The following is a 15,298-nucleotide window of genomic DNA, read 5'->3' as shown; positions in this document are numbered from 1 at the left end:
TTCCAGAGTGGGGCACTTAATTACTAGGGGTCATGAGTTCAAGATGAGAAGGGAAAAGTTTAGGGGAGATATATGGAAAGTTCTTTATGCAGAGGGTGGTGGGTGCCTGGAACATGTTGCCAGCAGAGGTGGTAGAGACAGGTACGATAGCATCACTTAAGATGTATCTAGACAGTTGGATGAATGGGCAGGGAGCAGAGGGATACAGACCCTAAGAAAATAAGCGACAGGTTTAGGTAGAGGATCTGGATTGGCACAGGTTTGGAGGGCTCAAGGGCCTGTTCTTGTGCTGTAATTTTCTTTGTAGGCCATTGAGTCTAAATTCAATAGTGGGGAAGCTATTGGAAGCAATTCTGAGGGAAAGAATTAGCCTGCACTTGGAGAGGCAGCAATTAATCAAGAATAGTCAGCACGGTTTTGTTAAGGGGAGGTCATGTCTAACCAACTTGCTTGAATCTTTCAAAGAGAAAACCAGGTGTATCGATGAGGGCAATGCATTTGACATAGGCTACTTGGACTTCAGTGAAGTAAGAAATCACACAACGTAAGGTTATAGTCCATCTTGTGATTTCAAATAAACCTGTTGAACTATAACCTGGTGTTGTGTGACTTCTGACTTTGTCCACCCCAGTCCAACACCAGCATCTCCACATCATGGCTTTTGAAAAGTCCCACATGGGAGACTTAAAGCAAACGTAAGAGCCCATTGGATCCAAGGAAGTTTGGCTAATTGGATCCAGAAAGGGCTGAGTGGTAAGGTGCAGAGGGTGATGGCCGTGGAATGTTTTTGTATTTGGAATTCTGTGTCCAGTTGAGTCCCACAGGGATCACTGTTGGGGCCCTTGCTGTTTGTGGTATACATAAACGATTTAGACTTGAATGGAGGAGGGTCAGTCGGTAAGTTTGCAGATGTTCCGACAATTGGTGGGCTGGCAACTAGTGAGGCGGATAGTCTTAGATTACAGCTGAAAATGTGTTGCTGGTTAAAGCACAGCAGGTTAGGCAGCATCCAAGGAACAGGAAATTCGACGTTTCGGGCCAGTGCCCTTCATCAGGATGAAGGGCTCTGGCCCAAAACGTCAAATTTCCTGTTCCTTGGATGCTGCCTAACCTCCTGTGCTTTAACCAGCAACATATTTTCAGCTCAGATCTCCAGCATCTGCAGACCTCACTTTTTACTCGAAACCTTAGATTACAGGAGGGTATAGATGAGGTCAGTGACAAATGGAATTCATTCCGGATAAGTGTGAGAATCATAGAAAATAGGAGCAGGAGTAGGCCACTTGACCCCTCGCGCCTGCTATGCCATTCAGTGTGATCGTGGCTGATCATTGAGCTCAATACCCTAATCCTGGCCTCTCTCTATATCCCTTGACCCCTTTAGTCACAGGAGCTATATCTATCTGCACCTTAGAAACACAATGTTTTGGCCTCAGCCACTTTCTATGATAGTGAATTTCACAGGCTCCCCACTCTCGCCACAGAAAATAATTCTAGTCATCTCTGTACTAAAAGGTTTAAATCCTATCTATAACTAAGACCCTGGGTTCTGAGCCTGGAATGCTGTGCCCAGTTTTGATCTCCTTCCTCCTGCCTCTAGATGGGTTGCAAAAAGTGAGGTCTGCAGATGCTGAAGATCAGAGCTGAAAATGTGTTGCTGGTTAAAGCACAGCAGGTTAGGCAGCTTCCAAGGAACAGGAAATTCGACGTTTCGGGCCAGAGCCCTTCATCAGGAATGAAGGGCTCTGGCCCGAAACGTCAAATTTCCTGTTCCTTGGATGCTGCCTAACCTGCTCTAGATGGGGTGCACCAGACTTGAACCTATGAACTCCTATGACAAGTCATTGGGTAGAATAGGTCTATATTTTCTTGAGTTGTGAAGAATGAGAGATGCTGTCATTCAAACTGAGAAAATACACGGTGGATACAGATAAGATGTTTCCCCGATTGAGTCTGGAACAGAGGGCACAACTTAAAAATAAAACACATGCCATTGAGAATTGGAATGAAGAAATATTATGTCTACTTAGGATTGAGAATCTTTGGAGTTCTCTGTTCCAAAGGGCTGTGGAAGCTCAGACTTTAACTAAGTTTTAGAGAGTAATTGATTATTAGTGGCATAAAGGGTTTTGGGGATAGTATGGCTTAAAGCATTGAAGTCTTCAAGCAACTGTGTTGATGGGCTGAATGGCATTATTCCTGTTCATATGAGTACAGTCTCAGAACAATTGGTTGAAATGAAAGGTACCGGTATTTTAAACTAAGGGTGATATTTATGTTCTAATATAAAGAATGTTGTCAAGATTTTCTTCAAAGGTTAGCAATTCCTTACATAGCACCTTCCAAATCACCGATCGCTTACATGTAGAAGGACAAGGGCAGCAGATAGATGGGAACCACCATCTGCAAGTTCCTCTCCAACCCACTCACCACTCAACTAGGAAATATGTCACTGTTCCTTCACTGTCGCTGGGTCAGAATCCTAGAATTTCCTCCCTAAGGGCATTGTGCATCAACCTTTTGAACATAGCCTGCAGGGGTTCAAGAAGACAGCTCACTACCACCTTCTTAAAAGCAACTAAGGCTCTGCAACAAATGCCAGCGATGCCCATATCCCATGAGTAAATTTTTTAAAATGCATGTTCTCATACATTAGAGTTCTTATAACCTTCTGGGCAACCTTTAGGATTAAAAACCAAATGTTGTTTCTTCCCATATTTAGTTGGAGTTATCTTTCAGCTTCTATTTTGCACATTATTAGTTTGAAAAATATTGCATGTTTTAATTGGAGTTTCAGAGCTAGATCACTGAGTAAAACCAGTGAAGTGAAACATATTTATTGAATGGTCCTTAGTTTGGAACTTAATTCGAAGTGCCCATGTATTGAGTCAGGGCTGCATGATTCAGTGGCATTTGATACTTAGATCTGTTCTTTTGTTTAACCTTGAGTTGTGTAACATTTCCTGTCCTCCCAAGATATTCTAGATTGTCAGGATGTTTTCTGACTGTAATTTAGCAAGATAATAAACAGGAGATTGTAGTCATCCAATCAGTGTTGCACCACTGGTTAGAGCTGCTGGCAAATTTTCTTAATGGTAAGAGTATGTAATTCAAAGATTAATGCTTTAAATATTGTGCAGTGCATCCTAACTAACATGTTGCAGATGGAAAAGTCATTTTGCTAGTAGTTAACTTGTTGGATTGTACTAGAATTGTGAAAGTGAACTTTTGCAGCTTTTGCCAAGAATTGAGCTGCTGTGAAAGCTCCACATGGAGTCAATGAAGAGGAATTTGGCCTGTTTCAGAAGATACAAATTCTGTGCGTGCAACCTTGTACCTTGTGGTCATCACTGGGTAGTAGTCCACATTGCTTTCTTCACTCCATGTCATCAACAGACTTTTGTTTGTTTTTCCCTTTTGGTGAATGAATTATTACTGGCCCCCAGAGCCTTTCATCATTTTTTCAAACATTCCAAAAATAAATCACAGTGGACTTGCAGAGACTCTGATCCAAACTATGTTTGATAACTGATTTTACTTTGGGGAGTTTTTATTTTCAAGATGATACATTCCTGAACTAAAGAATATGTTTGATTAGCTAATGGTTGTATACTTGGCAGAAACCATTTACTTACATCCCAAGCTTGGAGGAAGCTGTTCCTTTTCTAGTGAATATAAGTACTTAGTTTTTTTTGCAGCATGCAAGTTCTTTATTGTAACTGCCTTTCCACTTCAGTATTTCCTTGTTTGTTTCTCTGCATGTGTTCCTTTGGGATCTCTAAGAACAGCTTGTTATTCCAGTGACATTTCTTTCTTTTATGGAATTCGTTATTTGCAATTAATATTTGGGAACAAGTTTTTGTGAATGGATATGTAGATTTATATAGACTTGCTCAAGAGAAACCCTAAGGCACAAAATGAAAAAATATAATTAAACACCTTTTTACAAAATGCCTAAAATTCTTTGTGTTGTAATGAAAATAGGTTAAACAAAAATATATCTGGACAGACCTTGGTAGTTCTAGTTAGTAGCTATGTTGTGGTTTTGGAGAGTGCTACTTTGTATTAGTAGTTTAGTAATTTATTTCATTTTCTGTTGCAGTGGGGGTCAGCAGTATATTTGTGTTACAAAAAGTCCTTGGCCAAGACAAACAGTATAGCATACAAAGCTGGTAAGTGCTGCATCCATGATTGGATAGCTTTTTTTGGCAAGGAAAAATCATCTGAAAAATTTTGATTTTGTGTATACTGTTAGGAAATTGATAATCTTACACTAGGAGTTTTGCCAGCATGAACTTATTTTACATGCTGAAGTTTTGATGTTTTTAGTGAATGAGATAACAAAGCATTAGAAAGTGAAACAGTATTAATATTGAGTGATCAGAGCATGAATGAAAAGATCATTTGAACTCAATAGTTCATCGCAATTTCATTAAACTCTTCCTAAGAATTCCAGATTTCATAGTCTTTCCTTTACTTTATAGTAGATTTTAAGATGCACCGCACGTAACTTTAAGCTTTAAATTGATCTGAAAATGGCATATAATTCTCATATAGCGCCATTAAAAGGTATTTGCAATTTTACCTGTATATGCACAATTACTCTTTGGCATTGCCAAATTGAGGCCCAGGTGCACCTGCCATTGTTTAGGCTGAGGCCAGGGTGTCCCAGTGACATTGAGTCGGGGAAACTGTCACTCTTGTTTACTGGTCGCCATAAATTGTCCTCATTGACAGGCTAATTGGAATCCAGCTTTTTTCTCTCCCAGTCTTCAGGAGATTTATAATTGATTAGCTGAGAAATAAAACCAACAGATTGGTCAGTACTTTAATAAGACGCTGGTCCAGTGAATGTTGTATTTGGATCATACTTATTTCTGGGTTTCATGAAAGGATCTTCCAAATAAATATATCAGCTGTAGTTTCAACATTCAAAAATCATTGTACACCGATGGGAATGGTTTTAATGTAGATATTTTCATTTTTGTCTGTTGTCTTTACAGGTTTAATATGTAGATATCCAGAGGAAGATTATGAATCCTTTCCACTGCCTGCATCAGTACCTCTCTTTTGCTTGCCAATGGGAACAACCATTGAATGTTGGCCTTGTAATACCAAATATCCGCTTCCTGTCTTCTCCACATTTGTGCTTACGGCAGCTTCTGCAGCAAAGGTACATTCAGAGCAAGTCTAACATTTAATCTACTGCATACTGCATTGTAGGCTTGTCTTTGTCTAGTCAAAGTAGCGGTTTGTTAAAACGTTCATACGAAATATATGAAAGAGAAAGACTGAACTTATAAAGGAAAATAAAAGGATTGAATTATAAATTTTGTTGCCTTTTAAAAGTTGCAAAACATTTATTGTAATTTAAGGGGCTTGACAACATGTTGATCGATGAACAGGTTAGTGGTCACGATTTGAAATCAGGTGATGAATTTGTGAAAGTAAATTCATTAATTCTATTCACTTTCAAGTTTCTGATCCAAAATTATCATTATGTTGTAAAAGCCCATCTCTTCCATGGATGCCATTTTAGGAAAGAGAACCTACTGCCCTTCAGCATTCATCCTATGTGATCATTCTTCAATTTTTAAAAATTTATTAATATGAGCAACTCTGGCAAGGCCAACATTTATTCTCTATTCCTAATTGCCCTTAAGACAGTGGTGGTGAGCTGCCTGATGGAGCAGCTGCAGTCCATTTGGTGTAACACAACTGTTACTTCTCGTTTTTCAGCCCAAGCCAGATGTTATCCAGGTTTAGCTGTATTTGGGCACGGACTGCTTCAGTAATTCAGAAATTGTGAATGGTGCTAAGCATTGTGGAGAATGTTTGCACTTTAGACCTCTGTAACCCTTGATCCCCTTGCTTATCAGGAACCTATGTATCTCTGATTTAAGTACACTCAATGACGGCCTCGACAGCCCTCTGCTGCAAAGATTTCCACACATTAATCATCCTGTGGCTTAAGAAAATTCCTCCTCATCTCAGTTCTAAAGGGTCACCTCTTCACCCTGAGGTTTGTGCCCCTAGTCAGTTCCTACTCGTGAAAACATCTTCTCCCTACCCACTGTATCCGGGCCTCTTAGAATCCTGCAAGTGTACAATCAGATCCCCCCCCCCCCCTTCTAAATTCCATCAGGTAGAGATCCAGATTCCTCAACTGCTCCTCAAATAACAAGCCCTTCAACCCCAGGATCATTCCTTTGGATTCCGGCCGACACCAGCACATCCTTCCTTAAATGTAGGGCCTAAAACTGCTTGCAATATTCCAAACATGGCCTGACCAGAGTCTTATGAAGCCTCAGATGTACATCTCTGCTCTTGTTTTATAGCCATCTTGAAATGAATGCCAACATTGCATCTGCTTTCCTAACTGTTAACTGAACCTGCATGTTAACTCTAAGAGAATCCTGACCTCCAACTTCCGAGTCTCTTTCTGCTTTAGATTTCCAAAGCCTTTCCTCATTTAGAAAATAGATAACGCCTCTCTATTTCCAACCAAAATGTATTACCTCACACTGTTTCATATAGTATTCCATCTACCTCTTTTTTGCCTATCCAAGGTCTTCTGCAGCCACCACACTTTCTCAGCATTAACTATTCAAACACCTATCTTTGTCTCATCTGCAAACATAGTAACAATGCCCTCAGTTCCTTCATTCAAGTTGTTAATGTATACCGTGAATAGTTGTGGTCCCAACATTGACCCCGGCCGCATTCCACTAGTCAATGATTACCGTCCTGATAATTACCGCCCTTTATCCTACTTTCTGCCTTCTGTCAATCAGCCAATCCTCTATTCATCCCAGTAACTTGCTCCTACTCTTTGGGCTCTCATCTTATTTAGCAGCCTCCTGTGTGGCACAGCCACTGGTTCTCCTTTGTCTAACTTGCTCATTACCTCCTCAGTTAATTCTAATAGATTTGTCAGGCATGACCTCCCCTTGATGAAGGCATGCTGACTCAATCCTATTTTGCCATGCACTTTCAAGTAGTGTGCAATCTCATCCTTATGACTGTCACCAGCAGAGAGCTCCCTCCCCCAATTCCCATTGATTCCATTTTTCTAGGGCTCCTTTTTGCCACATGCAATCAAATGTGGCTTTGATGTCATGCTCCCCTCACCTCTGGGATTCAGCTGTTTGCTTGTGTTTGAACTAAGGCTGTAATGATGTCAGAAACTGGGTGACCTTGGTGCAACCTAACTATAAGTGATAGTGAGCAGGCTATTGCTGAACCAGTGCTGCTTGATTGCACTGTTAATGACCCCTTCCATCACTATGGCTGATAGTAGACTGGGTGGTAATTGCCCAGGTTGGATTTGTCCTGGTTTATATGTACAAGATGTATCTGATCACTTATTCGTGTTGTCAGCTGTGCTGGAACAGCTTGATTCGGGGGATGGCACTTTCTGAAGTGTAAGTCTCCTGGTCTATTGCCAGAGTGTTGTCAGGGTCCATTGTGATGACTAATTACTTGTACCTAATATGTTCTGATCACCCATATGTTCCCTTTTGTATTAGTACATTTTATCGATTTAAAATTAAGTAAAATTGAGTACCCAAGTCCTATGGTTCAGGGCTATCCGCAGTTCATCATCTGACGTGTGCAGAGGTGAATATAACTGACTGTATTCCATTATGGTACAAATTGTGATAGTAAGCAAGCATGTTATGTAAATGGGGCAGGAACCTGTCAAATAATGTCTGCACAAATGAAGAGGTTTTATCTCCATTTTCAGAGGTTTTATTTCTGTAATAGCCTTATCTGAAAACTTCTTAATCAATTGTGTGTATTGTTCTAATTTGCATATTTTTTTTAAAAAAGTAACTTAAAACTCTGAGAAATCCACCCTTACAATTTCAATTTGCCTGATATGGGATATGATATTTCTTGATAACCCATCTCACTTACTTTAGGCACAAATCAGCATAGTTAGAGCATGGAATGTGCATACCCAGATATAACTTCCACTTCAGGGTACTAAAGTTTTCCACTGTTAATTCATATGAACGTCAAAAATAGGAACAGAAGTAGGCCATATGACCCCTCAAGCCTGCTCTGTCATTCAATGTGATCATGGGTGATCATTGAGCTTAATATCCTAAATCTGCCTTCTTTCCATAGCCCCAAGAGCTAACTGGTGAACGAAGACACCCAGGTCATGTTGAACATTCTCTTCTTTCAATTTACAACTATCCAAATATTATCCTGTCTTCCTATATCTGCTACCAAAGTGGATAACCTCACATTTGTCCACATTATACTGGATTTGTCATGCATTTGCCCATTTACTCAGCCTGTTGCAATCATGCTGCAACATCTCTGCATCCTCCTCACAGCTCACCCTCTCTCCAGCTTTGAGTTATTTGCACACTTGGAGATATGACATTTAGTTTCCTCATCTAAAAAATTTAACAAGATATATTGTGAATAGCTGGGGTCCTCGTACCAACCCCTGTGAGACCCACTAGCCACTGCCTACCATACAGAAAACTACCCATTTATTCTGACGCTTTATTTCCTGTCTGCTAACCAATTTTCTGTAGAGAGAAAGAGACATAAGCGGTTGCTTTATTTTCAGATTCCTTTACAAAGAAATCTGAACAGGCAGGATTGGCAGAGGGTACTGCTTTATGAATGCAGAATGGATTAGACCAGTGTGGAGCAATGAATTAAATAAAAGACTCATGGGTAGTTGTTTGTTCACGCATCTATGATGCCTTGTGTCACAATATGTACAGAACCCAATCTATCCCACCTAAGAAAGATGTAAATTTGAGGGAAATGGAAAAAACCCCAGAAAACCCAGAACAAAGTTAAAAATCACACACCAGGTTATCATCCAACAGGTTTATTTTGAAGCACTGGCATCTTCAGATATAAAATGATTGGTTATAACGAGGCCATATGTTATGCCACGTTTATGCTGGCTTTCCGAAAGAACAAGCATCCAGGAAATAAATTTCAAACATTCCTGTCTGACCCCTTTTAAATAGTCAGAATTAATTCAGGAAACACATCCCACTTTGCCAGATATTTGCAAACACAATTCCTTTCATCATCATTGTATAGTAAGTTTTTGTTATTTACTCATTTATTGAGTGTGGGCATTGCTGACTGGTCAGCATTTCTTGCCTGTCCTTAGTTGTCAAAGTAAAATCAAAACCAAGGCATGGTTTTTATGCCCAAATTCTGTTGCGTAAATTATATGATGCAGTGTTGGACACACCCAAACTAATTACAGATTTATACTTGAAATAATTTATTGGAATTGTTTATGCTTTCATCATCATACCAGATTGATAATTGCCACCTAATGTTCTGCTATGTAATGGTTCAAGCACCCTTCCTCATTGTTCCTAGGTTTATGGTGCAGCTATTCAGTTCTATGAGCCTCTTCCTCAAGAGAATCTAACAGACCAGCAACGATCCCAATTAGGGCTGGTCAGTGCTGCCGACCGAAAACCCATCCTCTCAAAAGCAGCTTATACCAGCAAATGCATCTGCCTTCTGTCGCATTGGCCGTTCTTCGAAGCTTTTAGAAAATTTCTCACGTTTTTGTACCGTTATTCAATCTCTGGGCCTCATGCACTACCCATTGAGAAGTAAGTTCCATTTAAAAGATTAATTCTTCCTGATTCTGCCAGAACTGACGGTAGGTATTGAATGTTCCCAGGCGTTGTTCCTGATTGTTAGTTTGCCTCACTTGGGCTGTGGTGATGGTTCACCTGACTGGAGAAAGGAAGATCAGTCAGAGTTCCTGCTGCAGCAGCTGTTTAATAGGTCATGCTGCAAACGCACATTATTAATGTTGAGTGATGCACCCCCTACCAAACAGCCAGCTGTTGTCATTAGCAATTAAGAATTAAGACCCAACTGGCCAAAGTATTAGAGGGTGCAGTACTAGCTATAAGTCAATGAGGGTAGATGCCTTTAGAATATAAGGGCATGAATTAAATTGGTAAGGATTTGCAACCTTACATTACAGGGTGATTCCAAATTCTGGCCTATTAATGCTGGGATAGCTGAAGTCAAATAGCTCAGCACTAACAGAAGAGGGTCACACCTGGAACCCTGCATTTTTTGCTTCCACAATAAGGAAAGATTTTAAACATGTGTCATATTGGTGAATGTGTTGTAATTATCTAACGTAGTATGATAGTTTTCTGAATAATTAATGCATCTTCCTTCTGTTAATATCTTCCTACTTTGGCTGTTAGTGTGTTGAAATATAGTCATGATTTCAAGTCTGCATGATGTGTGCAGTCCATGGTAGTTTCTATTCTCATAGCAACGCTGGGATAATATGCAGCACATGCCAGCAATTATGCTGGAGTTGAGTGAATATCTGCCTCACATACTATGCCAAGATTGACAGGGAGCTTTTGAAAAAATGTTACTGATGCAAACAGTCACATTTGGAGTGCTTGTGTTTGTTTATTTATTCCTGTATTTTGCTCCCTATTCTCCTCCTTAGCTGTGATATATGTGTGAGTTTTGCTATTCTTATGCTCCTCACTTCTAGTTAGCAAAGATGTGTGTTTCACATTAAAATCTTGCAAATCTGGTTTAATACATTGGCAAAGATAAAAAAAATACAATTCTTACCTTAAAGTGTTTGCTTAAAGAAGTTATAAAATAATATATTGAATTGGATAGACTTGTAGCTAAAAGATGATGGTGAATACCAGTGTTTTCTCCATGCATTCAACATGCTTAAACTTCTATTTTGCAGGCACATCAGTCATTTCATGCATAATGTTCCATTCCCTTCTCCTCAAAGGCCAAGGATTCTTGTGCAGGTGAGTGTCTATTTACATGGTTGCTATTCACAACAACAATACAGTGCTCTTAGATGTCTTCTGTTGTTTAGATTGTAGCAGGAGTATATTAATATTTGATTCTTTACCCCAAAAATCTTCCTGAACATTTGTAATATGATAGCGCACCTGAAAGGGTAGAGTTCAATGGATTAAGCGAATTCCATAGAATATTGTGTTATTAAAAATAATGTTAGCAAAAAACATGAAAAGTGAGAGATTCTGAATTTAAAATTGTTAAAATTTGAAATACAAGAAACTGATATTAGAGAAACTTTCCTTAATGTGAATACTTCTGTTTGGACCAGAATTTGTTTAGATTAAAATTCAGCAGATTCTATCTCCTCATTTGTTATAGCAATCACCACATGACTATCTGATGCTTTGCCAACCTGTATCATCGCCATTACCTTTGAGGTATGTATGGATAAGTACAGATTTAATTCTTTTAAACATTTTTGAAAGTGAAAATTGTATCCTGAACACTGTCCCACTCAGTATTTCCAAATAAGAACTGGTGGATGTTGGAGCTGTGTAAACTAGACAGTTAAAGATTGTAGGCTTCCTTCCCTTAAAAGCATTAGTGAACCAGTGGATTAGACAGCAAACCGATGGTATGACTGATACCAACCATTTTAAGAAACTGAATTCAAACACTGAAATCTCCATGGTGGGATTTGAACTCCTGTTCTATGAATAAGTACTTTTTTTTAATTATTTTTCAAGCTTCTGTATCTGGTGTTTGCTCTTATGCCAGTGTGACAACTCCAAAACACTGATGTAAACTTGTCTACAGTAGTATACCTACAAGAGAACAATTGAGTAGCGGTGTTAGAAGCAGAAAATCCAGTATTCACTTGTCTATACCTGTACAGTAGCTAAAACTGTAATATAAATAAAGCTGCATCTCTTACAGTAATGTATGCCTCCAAATCTCTCTCTGGTAAACGTGTAACTTTCTGTACCAAAGAGATTTCGTCTCCACTATTTTAATTTGTTCTAATGATTAAGCAAACAAAATGCAAGAACAAAAAGACATAAAAATAAATGAGTTCAAATATGAAACAAAGAAAATGTAAGATCAAGGCTTTGTGCTTTCACTTTGTCACAAGTCTTGACTGACTTACAACTATGCAATTCATTCCCAGCTTCAGTTCCTTATGTAATCCAGCAGCATATGGTACACTTATAACTAGAGAGCAATGCTATTTCTTCTTCCCTTTCGTCTTTTGATATCAAATACCTTGTTGAAAAGTAACCATCTTGTGATTTTCAGTTGCAAGTTGGCAATTATGCAGTTTCCTCTAGATTTTGACAGATATCTGTCGAATATTTTCAACTGGTAGAGAAATGCAGATTAAATTATTATCTAAATATCTGTTTCTGAACTGTATTGAAACAGGTTAGCTATGATCAGATAGAACTGAAAGCTGTACTTACATTTCATACAACATATTATTTGTATGTCATGAGGGCATTTTATGGTTTTTTTATATTGAAAGGATTAATTGCAACAAAGCCAGGTTGAATTTCATATCATAAGCAAGGAAATATTACTTCTTGAGATTCTATATTGCGTGTATTCTTTTAAAGAAACATCAAATAGCAGGTAGTTATTCAAAAAATTGAAACTTGGGGAATTATCACTATTGAGTAAAAAGTGAGGTCTGCAGATGCTGGCGATCAGAGCTGAAAATGTGTTGCTGGTTAAAGCACAGCAGGTCAGGCAGCATCCAAGGAACAGGAAATTCGACGTTTCGGGCCAGAGTCCTGATGAAGGGCTCTGGCCCGAAACGTCGAATTTCCTGTTCCTTGGATGCTGCCTGACCTGCTGTGCTTTAACCAGCAACACATTTTCAGCAGCGAATTATCACTATTGTCTTGTAAACTGTACTAAGTGCTGACTTAAATTGATGTTCTTCTTAAATGTTTTTGAACATTCACATCCCAAGATTTTTTTATGCAGAATGTTATGACTTAAACTTTCAAGTATCCAAACTCATGAGTTTGCTTGTGCCACATACTTCTAGGTTAAAGTGCAATGGCACTGAACAACAGGAAAGTGTTCTGTTGCCTGCTACCATTTTAACAAGTTAATTAAAACAATTCTGTTTTCAAAATTATTGGAAGATATTTTCCTTGAGGGCAATCAGCTCATCTGCTACAATAACTCTGTCTGAAAATGATCTAGGTAAAAACAATGACTGCAGATGCTGGAAACCAGATTCTGGATTGGAGTGGTGCTGGAAAAGTCAGCAGTTGGCTTTTGCCCGAAACGTCGATTTTCCTGCTCCTCGGATGCTGCCTGAAAATGATCTGCGGAGTGGAGAGAATGCGTGTAATACTTTCTGCAACAAGAGGCATAAATTGGGGTCTCCAGGAATATATTTTAGTCAGACAAACGAAGTGAAAAGTAACCATTGCATTACTTCACTGAATTCTGATGTCTGTCCATTTCCTTTCAGTGGTGGCAGTTTCACTACTTTGTTGCAGAACCTGGGCCCAGAGAAAGCAATAAGTCTGCTGTTGTACGCAGTAACTGAGCACAAGATTCTTATTCACTCTCTCCGCCCTGCTGTGTTGACTAGTGTGGCTGAAGCACTCGTTTCTGTGAGTATTAAGCTCATTCAAACTTCTGAGAGATTTTGTCAGGATAATTTGCAAAGATGTAGTTTGATTTATATTTTTGTGCTTCGTTTTCCTGCTGCTTTAACCCTGTGACCTTACCTTAACTCTACCGTGACTAAAACATCTCGTCTAAGGTTAGCCTTTAACTGTGAATTTATAATTAATGATAGGTGGAATTAAATGAATGACCAAAACACTAAGGTTTTTAAAAAATTGATTATATTTGCAAATTGGCAAGTAGAATTATTGTTGCACTCATTAAATTATCAAATCACTTAATATAATGCTGCATTTTGCTGTAAGTCACTGCAGAGCACCTAAAAATGTGATGAATGTTGGTTTTCTTTTGGAGCATTGAGATCAGTTCTAGTACTCTGACCTCCACCATCTGATGTACAAACTGAGCACAGACTAGAAATCACATCCAGGACCACCTTGTTGGTTTCTGCTCAGGTGAATTCTGTCTTTACACCTGAGCCATTGAGAACCTCCTCAGTCACCTTTCTGTTGGTGTTTCTGATGCAACAACTAGTTTTCCATCACTGTAACTAGACTTTTTCTATAAGCCGCAATGTTCTTATGAATTCCCTTACAAATATCACATCAGCAATAATGAAAGATATGGGAAGTTGATATGATCTGTCATAGAATCTATAATTATGAAATGAACTTGCATTCGGTGGTGGACAGGAAGTATCCAGGTTTACTGATGCGTAAGAATTCCGTAACTTCTGCATTCATTGTTGATGATAGTAATAGAGTGCAGTTTATCACTGACAAATACTTCACTCTTTGAAAAATTGATAGTTTAATCATACGTCATGTAAATGAAATGGTAGAACATGATAACTTGCTGCGTTTTAAACATTTGGGACATTTAATGTAGGGGTTTGGAAGAATTGTGGAATGGTCAGATTCAGTTTTTAAATTTTTAAAGTTTTCTTAGATTTTAACTTTTTGATAATTTTGCCAAATCATTTAGTTGTGTCTTCAGAGCTTTCCTGTAAGAAAGGTTGGTGATTGAGGTGCTTGTGTCACTTCATATGGCTCATAACACTGATCAAAAGTGGAGGTATTTGTTGGGAAGTTGTAAGCATGTTGTCTGCAAAGATGTTTATTGAAACTTTTCCCTACAGCCCATGAAACTGTCAGGTTATTTGAAAACATGCTTACAATCTGGAGACACTTTCACAAGGAATTATGCCAATGGAAAATCCTTGCTTTTTTCCCTTAAATTTATTTAAGAAGTTAGTTTAAAAAAAACAAATTCTGAAATAAAAAGATTGAGGAGCTGCCAGAGAGAAATTGCTGAGCCTAACAATGTAAAACAGGAATCATAGAGTCATAGAGATGTACAACGCGGAAATAGGCTCTTCGATCCACTCATCCATGCCAACCAGATATCCTAACCTAATCTAGTCCCATTTGCCAGCACTTGGCCCATATCCCTCTAAACCCTTTCTATTCATATACCCATGCAAATGTCTTTTAAATGCTGTAATTGTACCAGTCACCACCACTTCCTCTGGCAGCTTATTCCATACATGCACCACCCTCTGTGTGAAACAGTTGCCCCTTAGGCCTCTTTTATATCTTTCTCCTCTCACCCTAAATCTTTGCCCTCTAGTTCTATGCCCACCCCAGAGAAAAGGCCTTGTCTATTTATCCATCCATGCCCCTCATGATTTTATACATGTCTATAAGGTCATCCCTCAGCCTCCGACATTCTAAGGAAAACAGCCCCAGCTTATTCAGCCTCTCCCAATAGCTCAAATCCTCCAACCCTGGCAATAGATTTGTAAATTTTTTCTGAACCCTTTCAAGTTTAATAACATCTTTTC

The 15,298-nt window shown here is 38.8% G+C and overlaps 1 protein-coding gene across 3 annotated transcripts in view; it reads left to right on the top strand.

The window, feature by feature from the left end:
• The window catches only part of dennd4a (DENN/MADD domain containing 4A), a 154,029-nt gene that overhangs the window by 50,265 nt on the left and 88,466 nt on the right, over positions 1 to 15,298 (top strand). For all 3 annotated transcript variants that reach the window (XM_060853248.1, XM_060853247.1, XM_060853249.1), the window contains exons 4-9: positions 4,103 to 4,172; positions 5,004 to 5,173; positions 9,373 to 9,614; positions 10,745 to 10,811; positions 11,188 to 11,246; positions 13,295 to 13,439. In XM_060853248.1, the coding sequence (XP_060709231.1) occupies positions 4,103 to 4,172; positions 5,004 to 5,173; positions 9,373 to 9,614; positions 10,745 to 10,811; positions 11,188 to 11,246; positions 13,295 to 13,439 (753 nt within the window). The remainder of the gene's footprint in view (positions 1 to 4,102; positions 4,173 to 5,003; positions 5,174 to 9,372; positions 9,615 to 10,744; positions 10,812 to 11,187; positions 11,247 to 13,294; positions 13,440 to 15,298) is intronic.

The sequence above is a fragment of the Hemiscyllium ocellatum genome, chromosome 39 (assembly GCF_020745735.1).
Source record: "Hemiscyllium ocellatum isolate sHemOce1 chromosome 39, sHemOce1.pat.X.cur, whole genome shotgun sequence".
Lineage (NCBI taxonomy): Eukaryota > Metazoa > Chordata > Chondrichthyes > Orectolobiformes > Hemiscylliidae > Hemiscyllium > Hemiscyllium ocellatum.
This window is presented reverse-complemented; position numbering and strand designations above follow the sequence as displayed.